A 14640-nucleotide genomic window follows, 5' to 3' on the forward strand; every position below is an offset into this window, starting at 1 on the left:
TTTTTTTTGAGAGTTTTAGGAGTGTTTTGAGAATTTTGTGAATGAGTTAACGGTCTTTTTCCCCAGAAAAATAAGCTTACACAGAGTGAATATCTGATATATTACAAAGTATTACAAGTCCTCAGAAACCTGGGTCCCAATTGGCAACCTTGTTCCTACCCAGCCTCAGGCAGGCAAGGGCCTCCCCTCGGGCATGGATGAGGTGTGTGGCATCTTTTGATTCCACAACATTCACGATTTGTTGGTAGTACACCAAACCTAACAATGTAAGGAGGCATTTTGCACTTTACTATTCTGGGAACATTTCAGCCTCATTTTTCAATCAGCTGCCTGGCATTAGGCGGTCATGCTGGCTCAGGAAGCTGTAAGAGGTGCTTCACACCTGCAGAGAGTGGTGAGCTCTGCAGACTGTCAGGTGGAATTTCCCCCTGTTGCAGCACAGTCTTCATGGACCAGGGGCAGGTTGATCCTCTTTGTTCTTTTTTGAGCACAGGCTACCCCACCTGCCCACATGCCATTTGGTTAGATGACACCTTCAAACTTCAGTCACCCACCAAACCTCTGGTCTTTAGTGTTTTCTTCACAGTGCTGCGAGAAATCAAAGGGAACATTCGAGCTCCCCTGAAGCAGGAAAAATGACTCTGGCAAACTACCCTTCCCCTTGGCAACCTCTGGAAGTTATAAAATGCCTTCTTTGCTTTGTTACAGAGCCTCCCCAAACACAGCTTTGTGGGATGTCTGAAGAACTTCCAGTTGGATTTAAAGCCCTTGGATTCCCCCTCTGCAAGCTTTGGGGTGTCCCCCTGCTCAGGAAGCTCTTTGGAGAGAGGCCTTTATTTCTCCCAAGGAGGAGGTCATGTGGTCCTGGGTAAGGAGCAGTTGGTTGGTAGAGTTCACATCTTTAAGTCTAAAGAGCTTCAATCCTCTTTTTTTTCCTCATTGTATATTTTTATAGAGTTTTTGTGCATTTAATACAATCCATCTTAATCACATTTAGACCCCCTCCCCCATCCACACTCCATATAGAGACCCCCACTGGATTTCATGCATTCTGTCATATATGTTAAGGCCTATTGAGTCAAGTTTGTGTGCCCAGATGTCCCTCGGTGCAAGTTCATCCACTGGAGTCTAGTCAGCCTATCTAGAGTCCCTCCTTTAAAGAAGATCAGCTCTTCCTCACCCAGCAGCAATCAGCAGTTTCCAATAGTTCCTTGGCTAAGGTTGAGTCCTGCTGCCCATTTCCCCAGTTCTATGCTGGGTTTTTAATCTAACTGGGTTTGCACAGGTCTTGTGCATGGTGGCACTATTGCTGTAGGTTCATATGAGCAAGGCCCCCGAGGCCTGGAAGACTCTGTTTCCTTATGGTCACGGGCCAACCCTGGCTCTTACAATCTTTCCACTCCATCTTCCACAGTGGCCCCTGAGCCCTGGGTGGGTGAGGTTTGCTATAGGAATCCTGTCCAGGACACATATGCTGTAGTTTCTCCATCTTCCACAATGGCCCCTGAACCCTGGGTGAGTGAGGTTTGCTATAGGAATATCCTGTCCAGGACACATATGCTGTAGTTTCTCCATCTTCCACAATGGCCCCTGAACCCTGGGTGAGTGAGGTTTGCTATAGGAATATCCTGTCCAGGACACATATGCTGTAGTTTCTCCATCTTCCACAATGGCCCCTGAACCCTGGGTGAGTGAGGTTTGCTATAGGAATATCCTGTCCAGGACACATATGCTGTAGTTTCTTATTCTCTACACTTTGGCCAGTTGTAGTCTTCTGTGTGCATCTCTCTCTCTCTCTCTCTTTTTTTAATTATTCTGATGTTTTAACGGATTTTTTTTCTGTCTTTTGAAAGCCAATTCTGTGTCACTGGGGCCAGAGTTTAAGCTCATTTTCAGCATTCGTCCGAGAAGTCTCACTGGAATCTTAATACATATTGGAAGTCAACCTGGACAACACTTGAGCGTTTATATGGAGTCAGGAAAGGTGTGTAGCAGGCTGATGACATGGACGGGCAGAGGGAGGACACCGATGACATAGGAGGGGAGAGGGAGTCAAATTCTACTAACAGACTTAATAAATACATGGTAGAATCTAATATTGTATTTAAGAGACTTGATTTAAGGACTAACTTTCCTCTTTTTATTAGCAAGTCATGTTCTCATCGTCTTTTCTCTTCTTCATCTTTGCAATTGTGAAATCACAAACAAGTTGGGCTGGATTCTACCTACACCGCTTAGCTTTAGGGCCCCAGATAAGCCAACTCAAACTCCTCCAGACTCAGTTTCAGTTCTATAAAATGTGGCAAAAATTCTACCATCCAGGTACTGACTAGAGCTGACCCTGCTTAGCTTCTGAGACCAGATGAACTTGGGTGCATTCAGGGTGGTGTGACTACAGGCAAATATGGATGATTCTCATATCCTAGGGCTTTTGTCAAGATTAGAGGAACTGCCATGCACCCATCCATGTTGATTTTTCCCTCCTTCCCTTCACTCTCATCTCTCCTGTTGTTATTCAGAAGCGTGCAGCTAGAATTCATGGGACATGCTTCCACAGCTGACTACACCAGATCATACCCATGCCAGGGGCCAGTGTCAATGGAATCCATTCTGGATCCTCTGTTCTCTCCCTGCAGCTCCAGTGCTCTGTCTGGTTTCTTAGCCAAGTTGGAGGCTGGATCCCACACCATCTCTCCTTCCTTTTCTGGATCATTCCTTCCACTGCCTCTCCTTCCCCATCATTCACAGGCCCGAGTTAATATCCTATTTTCAACCATTTGGTTATATCTCCCTAAGACCAAATTATTCCAGAAATCATCTCATAGCTAAGGCTTGAGTCAAAGAGGGATATTATACTGTTTTATTCATTTATATCTTCCCATAATTTATTAAATGTAGGGGAGGAATATCCCAGAAGAAAAGAAAATAGTTCAAACTCCTAGAATACTTTGTTTTACACTTCAAGGAATCAAACCCAGTGCCTCTCACATGCTATGCAAGCGATCTGTTTCAGTGCTGCACCCCTAGCCCCCAGCCCCGGGACACTTTACAGTTTTAATTGGCACATATTAATTATGCATAATAATGGGTTTCCTTATGATAGTGTTATATATGCATATAATATGATTTGCTCCTATTTGCCCCCATTATCCTTTCTTGCCCCCCTCCCACCCCTGTTGAACTCTTTTATCAACCAGTACCCCCTCGTTCTTGTCATTTTGGTTTTGGAGACTCAATTAATTTGGCTTGCTTGCATGGGTGAGGGGTTATTTACAAGAACATGGACAACCCAAGCAGTGGCTATTCCTCTAAAGAAAATGACACTCCTTTCCCCAGAAACCATGAACCATAGATCTTCACACTGACGTTGTAGACAGAAGTCTGCAAGTCTCTGGTCATACAGAGAAAGAAGCAACTACCCACCTGGGTGATGGACGTGAGACCGTCTTCTCAGGGGAGGGTTTGGGGAGGGTCTCCAGTGATGGTGGCAAATGCCAAGAAAGAAAAAAATCAAGACTTGGTAACTTTTGTAACTGCAGTGACATTGTTTAGCTCAAAACTTGCCTGTAATCAATCTGCCCCATGTAGCTGTGGGCAAATTGGATGCAAATTATTTATAAATACACTTATTTTAGCACTTTCATTTCATTCACCTTAATTCAACCCTTGGAAGATCCTGGAGGGGTCCCTGACCTGGAGAGTAGGAACGTGGGATTCTGACACCTAACACATGTCCTGTCAAATACAATCTGGAGCTTAATGTCTTGGATGAGAGCCCTGTGATGTGTCATGCACTTACAGGATTATTATAATTGGTTGGCCTTGTGGCAGGGTGTGGGCCTCTGCCAGCATTTTGACTTCCAAATTTCCTGTGTCTTTGTCAACAGTCACCGCTGCATACTGATTGCTGAGGAGAGCCATTGATGCTCATCTCTAACCTCTGAGGGCAGAGGCACATGTGGTTAGGAAAGCCTATTGCTATCACCAGCAGGTCCAGGCTGGGCCTGGGATTGTAGCTTGCTTGCCTGGAAAAGAGAGGGGAGAATTTTTCAAGAACTTTGGGCCTTGTGTAATCACCTGATGCATGAATCAGGGCACCTGCATCTCACTTGCTCACAGGCTGTCTGTGTGGCCAGGTGTGGGAAGAGAGTGGTCAGGGAAAGGTGGCACCACTTGCCTTTCAGAAGGAAATACCAAAGTGCATGTGTATTCCAGGTCACAGCTTCTGTGGACGGTGAGGCTGGTGGGACCTTGACATCAATCACACCAAAACAGTCTCTGTGCGATGGACAGTGGCACTCAGTGGCAGGTATGGTATTGGTAATCTTTGGTACTCGCACAGAAATAGTCTTCTTTCATCTATATTTGAATATCCCAAAGGCAGTCGCAGTCTACCAACTCCTGGTGCCCAACCTGGGTCGATGCTCCTGGTGTCCTTATCTATGCTCCATCACAGCTGTGCCTAGATAGGCCATGGCTACTGCCTCCAGTTGTCCATAATGTGCTGAGCTAGGGCTTTGGGGAGGTTTATGAGGGGATTTTCTTTAGTCCAGCCCCCCAAACTGATAAGCTGTTTTCGTGTTTAAGGTAGTATAATACTGAAATTTAGGTTTTGGCTCTGAACTCAGAAACAAGAGATGTCAAATTTCTGGGGCTGGCTCAGTAAGAGCACCTCTTACTCTTCCAAAGAACCCATGTTTGCTTCCCAGCACCTACATTGGGATGCTCACAACTGCCTGCAACGCCAGCTCCAGGGGATCCATTGCCCTCTTCTGGCCTCCCTAGGCATTGCACTCACATAGTATACACACACACACACACACACACACACACACACACACACACACACACATTACGTTTTTTAAAGGGAAGCTCAATTTCAGTCCCATTCCTTACTCTGGTGACCTTGGGCAGGTTGGTTAAGTACTCTTTACCTTTAGTTTCCTTATTTGCAAAAGGGAGAAAAAAACAGTGTGGGGCTGTGAGAAATAAATGGGCAAGTTTGTATGAAGTGCACTTTTACTATTGGATTTTTCAGGATCACTGTTATGTTTTTCAATAGTCATTGAACATTGATGCAAACTATTTGGACAGCAATGGTGGATAGCAAACATAACACTGCATAATCTGCTATTTTAGTGATAACTTTCAGGTGTTAGTTTAGAGATGTAGCTCAGTTGGTAAGAGTGGTTGCCTAGCCTGTATGAGGCCTTGGGTTCAACTGCTAACACAGCATAAACCAGGCATGGTAGCAGACACTTGGAATCATAGCACTAGGGAGATAAAAGCAAGAAGATTACAAATTCAAGGCCATTCAAGCTGCACAATGAGTTTGAGGCCAGCCTGGGATACATGAGACCCTGTCTTAAAAAAGAGGTGAGAGAAGAGAAGAGAGCCTATGGATTTTTGATCAAGTGTAGACATATGTGAGTCTGTATTGGCTAAAAGTGCCTTTTGGGTGGAGGGAACTTGGTAATTTTAAAAAATTATTGAATTTTTATGTATTTCATACATAAAATCATCTTTACACCCCTTTCTTTCCCCCCCCAGCACCCTCCCATAGCACCCCCCCACTGGAGTTCATACATTCTGTCGTTTGTGTTGTTATGTAAAGTTAGTGTCCTGGGATGTTCCTCAGTATAAAAAGCTGTCTTTTCTCAGCTAATTTTAAAGCTAACTACATTACAGTTAGCTACAATTGTTAAGATGAGAGAAGTTTTGTGAGAAGGGTCAAAGTTTATATTGCCTGTCCCCGGCATCAGTTTTCAGAAGCCAATGGCTTTCTGAAAGAAAAAAAAGAAATAGCTGATCTCATATGCAGTGAACGGGGCTTCCGGAGATAAGAGACCAGACCTTGAATCCCAGCTCTCCATTGCTGCCCCTGGTCAGCCCTCAGTGAGTGACACACAATCTCTCACTTGGAAATGAATGATACTGTCTTTGTAGATTTACTGTGTGTGTGTGTGTGTGTGTGTGTGTGTGTTCATTGCACACTCACACACAGGTGTGAAGACCAGAGGCCAACCTCAGCTGTCACCCTCAGCTGTCACCCCTCAGCTGTCACCCACCTCGTTTTTTGATAACAAGGTCTTACTAGCCTAGAGCTTCCTAAGTAGTCTAGACTGGTTTGTCAGTGGGCTGAAGGAGAACAGGAAGGAAGAGGTCAAGAAATGTCTGCACTTTACCCCGTTAAGAATGGTCAGGGACGAAGTTCTCCTTCAGTGGGCCCCAGGGATCTTCCTGTCTTTGATTCCCCCAGCCTCAGATTATAAGCACCCACTATCACATTACCTTTTTTCATTTTTTAGGCAGGTTATGGGGCATTGAACTCGGGTTCTCACACTTGCCAGGCAAACACTTGACTGAGCTTTTTCCCAAACTCCACAGATTCATTTTCAGGATTCAGTTTTATAATGTCGATGGACCCACCTAACTCTGTCTGGTGTTTGGAAGTGACTTGATTTTATACCAAGGCTGGCCAAGTGCCTACAAACCATCCCCGCAAGGGTCCAATGGGAATGAGTTCAAATGAAGACAGTAGTGACTCAATAGTATGGCCCTTAGACAGTGGATGGCTCTTCTAACCAGTTTCCTTCCTTTTAGTCTCTATCAAACAGCACATCTTACACCTGGAACTGGACAGTGACAACAGTTACACAGCCGGACAGTTCTCCTTCCCAGCTAACAGCACCCCAGGGTCACTACACATTGGCGGTGTCCCAGGTAACTCTGGTCCTAACTCGTGCACGTGTGTTGCCCCACAGCATCTCTTAACATTTTCTTCTTAACCCAACATTGATAGTGCCACAGCCCATGATAATGAGCAGGGTAGCCCTTGGCTGGGCAGTGAGGGTGGCAAGGCCCTTTGCCCAAGAATCTGGAGAAACACAATTGTTAGCAATGTCCATATCTCCAGGACAGTGAAGGCCACATGGCTATTGCTTTCCCCAGTCCCAAGCCTGCCATTTACAAGTCTCTCTTAAGAGGTTCCACCAACCCAGAAGCCTGTATGAGCAAGTAATCAAGAAAATAGCTACAAACTAACAGCTTCTCTTGGCCAGGCATTGAGCTGACTATTGAGTTGTTAGGCTTTTTGGGACCCAAGTGGGAGGATTGAGGAAAGAGTGAGGTAGAATCAAATTCAAGACAGGAATTTTGCCTGGCAAAAAGAGTCTTTTTATTTGTCTTTAGTTTATGTCCCTCCAAGTAGTCTGGCTGTTCGTTTTATGGTCTTTCATGACCCGTAAAAGACAGAAGAGTTGAGAGTTATTATCTATTGATTTGGGCTGTGGAAGTTTCTTCTCTAGAGACTGAAGAGCTGCCTTGTTGCTGATTTATCACAGCAGGCAGAATGACAGGACATGACCTGGTGGGCCAGGCCAAGGGGTCCCTTTGGCTCTTTTTAATAAGACCCTTAAAATCCCGGGTGTGAGCTATCCACTGAGCTCCTCTTCCTTTTCTCTTTCAGCCAACTTGAAGATGCTGACACTCCCTGTATGGAAATCATTCTTTGGCTGTCTGAAAAATATTCAAGTCAACCACATCACTGTCCCTGTCACGGAAGCCATGGAAGTTCAGGGGTCTGTCAGCCTGAATGGTTGCCCTGACCACTAACCTTGAGCTGTCACACAGCAAGGGAATTCACCTTTTTGAGTACTGAGGACCCAACAAGCCCCCCTCCCCAACTCAAGGTCATCAAGACACCATAAGCACACATCTAACAGCAAATCTCATTTTGGATTCCTGTCACACAGACCCATCATTTTGGCACTCAGTGCTACACATGTATTTTTTATAAAAACTCCATTTCTTGAAGAAAATGCACAAATTGTTATTCAAACATGCACATAATGCTTTAGGTAATATTATTTTCCACTAAAAATTAAATGTCTTTTAGAGAACATTATTTCCACTTGCTAAAAATAAATCTCATTTAGAGCACTTTAAGAATACAAAACTTTAAAAATCTGTTAAATTTTTATAATTTGTGGGGTTAAATAAATGCAGTGCACTCTTAAAATTATGGTGTTCTATGAGCGAGAAAGACCAGAGTTTGGTGGTCATTGTTTGGTGTATTAATTCCTCAGCACCTGTGAAATGTGTTATCAGCAATACAATTTTCTACAGGTAATTATTGGGCACATGCCAGGAGGTTCTGTGTATGCTTAGTATGTGAGCTACAATGAGGTGTAAGAAGTAATTCCTGCCCTTAAGAGGTAGGTATTCCAATTGAAGAGATGTGTACTATTCATAATATAGTAACTAGCAAATTAAACTACTGAACCTTCAATTAGTGAAGCTCAGTAGCTCCCCAACCTTCCAATTCTTGTCTTCTTCAAGCTGGTCCCAACCAAATCTAAATTATTATCAATTCCTTCAGAGCACAAACTAGTAGGGTACTAGAATGAATATATGGGCTATAACTGAAGCTGTGTGTGTGTGTGAGAGAGAGAGAGAGAGAGAGATACAGAGAGATACAGAGAGATACAGAGAGAGAAACAGAAGCACATCAGTGTACAGGTGTGCTCACCTGTGTGTGCACGTGTGGCAGCAAGAGGCCGATATGGGGTCTTCCTCAGTCTCTGCCTCATTTTTTAAAAACAGAGTCTCACAGGAACCTGGAACCCACCATTTTGGCTAGGCTTGACTGGTCGTCAAGACTCCAGGATCTTCCTGTCTCCACTCTGCAAATCTGACGTTACAGGCACACACCTGACATTTACATGGGAGGAGGAGATCAGAACTCAGGTCCACATGCTTATGCAGCAAGTACTTTACCCACTGAGCCATCTCCCTAACCCTAATACCTGAAACTTTGTTTGGCCAGCTAACAGGAGCCAACAAAACCAAGAAATCACTTCTAGATTTATCTATAAAATAATGATACAGCAGGCCAATATTATCAGCACCACTTGTCCTAACAAAGATGACTATGTATTTTATAAATCCACAGACTGTTAGGGAAAAAAGGAATAAATTATTTGAAAAATTTAGGGCATAGTAATTCTGTACAGCATCCTTATAGTTCCATGATCTCTGTCTCTTAATTTGAATCATATCCATTCTTTTACAATCTTTGCACCGCTGTCCTATGGATGTTTCCCACTGACCCTTCTAGAGCGTTTCCCTGGAAAGGCAGCCAAACCCCCACCACAGGAGATGCATGATCTTATGGATACTATATTGGTTCACGGATTGAATTTGCTGACTTGGGTGTTTCAGAAAAAAAGTGATTTTTCAAATGAAAAAGTCCCCATTGGTGAGCACTGAGACTTCAGGAAGACCTCCCATGCTGCTGTCTTCAGAAGATCTTTACAAAATATGTGGGCCTCTCTCCTCAGTTCTTGCTAACCTGACTGATCTATGGGGTATGACTCAGTGTTTATTACATTATTTATTTATTTATAGACTCATAGTGGGACAGTTAATTCTTTTTAGACTAATCTTGGCGATTTTCATGTACACTCTGTAAAACATGAAGAATAGCCACTATCTGTGTTTGAGGAATAAATTCCAGCCACCAGAATCGGGCAGAGAGAGTCCATGGTGAATTCAGTCAAGACAGTCTCAGTGTGGCTGTTCTCCAGGTGGAGATGTATGTTCCCTGAAAAGAACATCCCTTTTCAATGGGACAACCATGGGAATTACCCGTGTAATACAAATATCACTGTTTTGACTCAGTTTCCACAGATGGGGCAAACCTTGGGTGAGAGGCTGAGCAGGGACAGTAGGTCCGCCTTGTCACCATGGGGCCACCACTGGTTCGTGCTATGGTCTGGACAGTGTGTCCATGAAGGGTCCATAAGCTTGGGAGGAGTTGTGGACCTTTACCAAATGGTGTTGAGGGAGAGGTCCTTAGGTCATTAGAGTGTGACTTCCAAAAGGATTATTGGACTCCACACATCCTCTCTCTGCTTCCCACCTCAAGATGTGGCTGCCTCGTCCCTCTGACACAGCCTCTGACCATGATGTGCTGCCATCCCCTGATATCACCAAAACTGAGCTGACAAAGGCACCATGACCTTGAACTCAAAAGAACTGTGGGGCAAATTAACCTCTCTTTATGAAGTTTGTTACCTCAGGCATTTTTTGGTAATTTGAACCTGATTAAGCACAGTTTGGTGTGGGACCTGAAAACACAGCTTGTTGGGAAGAAATTACACCAAATACAGAGTGACCCTGTGCTTCTGTGAGCCTGCTTCTTTCAGCAACTCTTGGGGTACCTGTTGACTTCATTCCTCAATATACAAGTTTAGTAAGTTTGTTTGTTCGTTCGTTCGTTCGTTTGTTTGAGACAAGGTTTCACTGTGGGCCCAGCTTGCCTGAAACTCAGAGATATCCATCTGCCTCTACCTCTCAAGTGCTAGGATTAAAGGCATGCCTGCCTAAGGCTATTACGTTTTTTCCACACTGTCTGTAGCCCCATGTGAGAGGGAAACAGCAGAGGATCAAACATGTAGACTTTCCTTCTAGACAGGAAGTAGCTTTACCCACTGATGGGAAGTGGCCTCACCCACAGAGAACTTGGTTTAGCTCCTTTTTCCACTTCTACTTCTGCCCCCAGCATTAGGCTGCAAAACATCAAGGCCCCAACATCTGCCCCACCAATCACAACTTCTTCTAATTCCCAAGTTCTATATTAATTCTAATTTCAGAATTGGTAGGAGTCACACTGAACACGTTTAGTTATTTCTTAGGAGTGGTTAAGCCAGTGTTAAGAGTGGAACAATTTTTAAAATTACATTATTTTACTGAATACAAGTGATATGTGTATTCATTATGGAAAACTTGGAACTACACAGAAAAGCATTTAAAAACCACCATAATCCCACCACTCAGAAGTCTGTTTATAGTGATATATTCATTAGTATTTCTAAATTTTCATGTATTACTTTTCAAAATCATGTATGTAACCTGCATATTATTTTTACATGGTCTAAAGCTATACTGTTTCCCTGGTTTCCACAAAGCATTTTATTCCAACAGATGAATTTTTATAATGTATTTAATTATCCTTAATCTTTACTTAAGTGATAGTTTCAATTTTTGTAGTTATAAGCAATACTAAAATGAAGGTGTCTTAGGATGTAAGTTTATTTTCTTAAGATAATTTCGTAGCAGTGAGACAATGGGCCAGAGGATATGAATATTGTAATGGTTGTGGGTAGTTACTTCCAAATTGACTTCCGAAAGGAGACATCTATTTGCACTAAAATTCATTTTTAAATGGTCTTAGCCCCTGAATATAACCCCCAAGATGCCCCCACAGTCCTCCAGAACCACAGCAGCCCTTTGAGCAAGCCAGTCCTTGGTCATCCATATCCCAGATCACCCACCTGGAAGCATGTGACCAGTTGATGGATGTATGGCTCTGGTGGGCAATTCTGCCAATACCAGTCTATTGGAATTGGCACAGAGGCACAGACCCAGGCAGGATTGCAGAACATGTCCCATTCAGAGAGCTCTAAGCCAAGGCCAAGGCCAGGCCATTTTTCTAAATGGAGGAAGACATTCCTCAGAGGGTTAGAATATTGTACTGTGCTCTCTTAGCAGTCTCTGTGCCTCGATAGATCCAGCCAGTTACCTCAGGTAAAATTTCAGATTTTTTATTACATTTGTGTGTGTGTGTGTGTGTGTGTGTGTGTGTGTGTGCATGTGCGGAGATCAGAGGACAACTTGTGGGAGTCAGTTCTTTCCTTCCACCATGTGGGTCATCAGGCTTGGCAGCAAGAACCTTTACCCACTGAGCCATAATGCTGGCCCCAGAGACCTATCCTGGTAGCAGGAGCCAGAAGAGAGAGTTGGATTCCCTGGAACCGGAGCTACAGATGGTTGTTAGCCACCATGTGGGTGCTGGGAAACAAACCCAGGTCCTCTGCAAGAACAGTAAGCACTCAACTGCTGAACTGTCTCTCCACTCCCTTAACAAATTTTTTCAAATTCTCATCTTTCTCCATTCTCACCACCCACATATGCAGAGGTTAGAGGATAACTGGCAGGAAGAGTCTGTTTTCTTCTCTATATGGGGCCCAGGTATTGAACTCAGGTCATCAGGCTTGTTAGCAAGTGCCTTTACCTGCTGAGCCATCTCACCATCCCAAATCTAAGATTTAAACTGATAAAAGCCCAAGACCCCATCCCTCCCACTGCCTTAGCTCCAGCAGGACAATCCAAACTAGAAACTCTTTTATACAAATTTTAGGTGCATAATTGTACATACCGTTTCTTCATATTGGGATCTAGATCTTTTAAGCGCCTGTCTTCTACTTCATTAAAAAATACTTAATAATTTGTTGTAAACTACAATCATCTGAATGTGCAATAGAACACAAGAACTTATTTCTCCTAACTCTATTTATTTATTTTTATTTTATGTGTATGAGTGTTTGCCTACATGTATGTAAGTGCACTACATGCGTGCAGTACCTGCAAAGAACAGAAGAGGGCTCTGGATGCCGTGGAATTGGAGTTAGGGATGATTGTTAGTTGCCATGTGGATGCTAAGAATTGAACCTAGGTCCTCTGCAAGATCAGCCAGTACCCTTAACTGCTGCTGAGCCAGCTCTCCAGTCCCAATTAACTTCATTTTAGTACCCATTATCTGACCTCCCTCTCTTCCCTTTTCCTTTCCCTCTCTCTCTTCCTGGTCTCTGGTGGGCACTATTTTACTCTCTACTGCTATGAAATCAGTTCTTTCAGCTTCTACATAAGAGTAAGATAATGAGGCATCTGCCTTTCTTGTTTCTCTTGATGTCCTCCAGTTCCATCCATGTTGCCACAGATGGCAGGATTTCATTTCTTTTTATGCCTGAACAATATTATGTTTTGTACATAGACCACATTTTCTTCATCTGTTAACAGATTGATTGGCTTGGCTGATTACACACCTTAGCTACTGTGAATAGTGTAGAAACGAACACAGCAGTGCAGATGTCTCTTTGACATACTTTCTTCTCATTGGATATAAACCTAGAAGTGGGATTGCTAGATCCTGTGGTAATTCTAAAGTTAACTTTCTGAGGAACCGCCATACTGTTTTCCGTGATGGCTGTATTAATTGATATTCAATAGCAATGTATAAGAATTTCCATTTTTTAAACATCTTTACCAGCACTGACTTGTTTGTCGAGGATAGCCATTTTAACTGGGATGAGATCATATCTCATTGTGGTTCTGATTTGAATTTACCTAGTGATTTGTGATTGGGTATATTTTCTCATACACTTACCTCTTTGTATAAATATTTTTAACTTAATTGCACCAAAATTCTTCTAAATATAAACATTTGTATTGATAGATATGGTGTAAATATTTATATAGCATTATTTGTGAAATGTCTTTTCAGGACATTTACTCCCTTTAAATCAGATTTTTTGGCTTGTCCACTGTTGGGGTTTTTGAGCGCCTGTGTTTGCTGGGTATTAACCCCTTATTGGGTTAATAATTTGCAGCAGTTTCCTTGTTTTGCCTGCTGTTTCTCCACTCTGGATTGTTTGTTTAAAAAAACAAAACAAAACAACAACAACAACAAACGCTGCTTAGTTTGTTTGAATTCTGCTGGACTATTTTTGCTTTGTTGCCTTATTAGGGGGTTCTTATCAAAAAGCCATTTCCTTATATTGATATATTGAAGGTTTCCCCCATGTTTTCTTCTAATAGTTTCTGGTCTTTGTTAATTTTGAGTTGATTTTTGCATATAGTGAGAGACAGGGTTCCAGCATCATTTCTGCATGTGGATAGTTTTCCCGGTAGCATTTGTTAAAGAGATTGTTCTTTATCCAATGTATATTTTTGTCAAACATTTGGCTATAGATGCATGGATTTATTTCAGGGTTCTCTGTTCTGTTTCAGTGCTCTGTGTAGAGCACCACGCAGTTTTGGTTATATAGCTTTATTGTATGTTTTGTAGTCAGCTATAATGCCTCCGCCTGTTCCTTCTGCCCATGACTTTGGTAATTTGTGACCTGTTGATAGATATATCTTCTCTCCCTCCCTCCCTCATTCCCTCCCTCCCTCCCTCCCTCCTTCCCTCCCTTCCTTTCCTCTCCTCTCTTCCCCCTCATCTTCCCCATCTTCTCCCTCTCCCTCTCCTCCTTGGGTGATACTGGTAACAGCACTGGTAGACTGTGACAGATGTGGTATGCTTCCAGTTTCTTCATTTTCCTAACAATATAACTTAATATTCCAGTAAAGGAGTCCCACCACCATACGTCTTCCTCAAGAATCTTAAGCAGAGTCAAAGTCAGAATCTTCCTACTACCATCCTTGGAGCCAAGAACAATTATTCTCCTATAGAGGACACAGAGTCTTGAGCTGATGGATTCTGGTTACTGGAAATGTCTCTTACTCCCTTCTCAGAAAGGCATCTATAATCTCAGAATGTAAAGAGAAGTTTCAATCCCCCATCAATTTTGAATGTGTGGTTTATTTCAAGCTACACTGAGTCCCAGATATAATGAGAATTGGGAGTTGCAGAGGAGAAAAGACAGGAACTTGAGTCTCCAGGAGTGCACACAGAGGGCTCAGTGCACACTGACTGGAGAATCAAGCTCTCACTCATGAGACTTTTGCCAATTACTCAGTAACTTAATTATTGCACAGTCAGAGGCATGCCTCCCTGGATAGTTTTAATGGAGCAAG

General features: G+C 43.0%; 1 protein-coding gene across 1 annotated transcript in view; it reads left to right on the top strand.

The window, feature by feature from the left end:
- Lama3 (laminin subunit alpha 3) overlaps positions 1-8057 on the top strand; it is a 265360-nt gene extending 257303 nt beyond the window's left edge. The window contains exons 69-73 of the mRNA XM_008847651.3: positions 709-868; positions 1854-1984; positions 4216-4309; positions 6604-6723; positions 7469-8057. Coding sequence (XP_008845873.1) covers positions 709-868; positions 1854-1984; positions 4216-4309; positions 6604-6723; positions 7469-7614 — 651 coding nt within the window. The 3' untranslated portion in view covers positions 7615-8057. The remainder of the gene's footprint in view (positions 1-708; positions 869-1853; positions 1985-4215; positions 4310-6603; positions 6724-7468) is intronic.
- The last annotated feature ends 6583 nt before the right edge of the window (positions 8058-14640 follow it).

The sequence above is a fragment of the Nannospalax galili genome, unplaced genomic scaffold (genome assembly GCF_000622305.1).
Source record: "Nannospalax galili isolate Female #2095 unplaced genomic scaffold, S.galili_v1.0 scaffold162, whole genome shotgun sequence".
Taxonomy (NCBI): Eukaryota; Metazoa; Chordata; class Mammalia; order Rodentia; family Spalacidae; genus Nannospalax; species Nannospalax galili.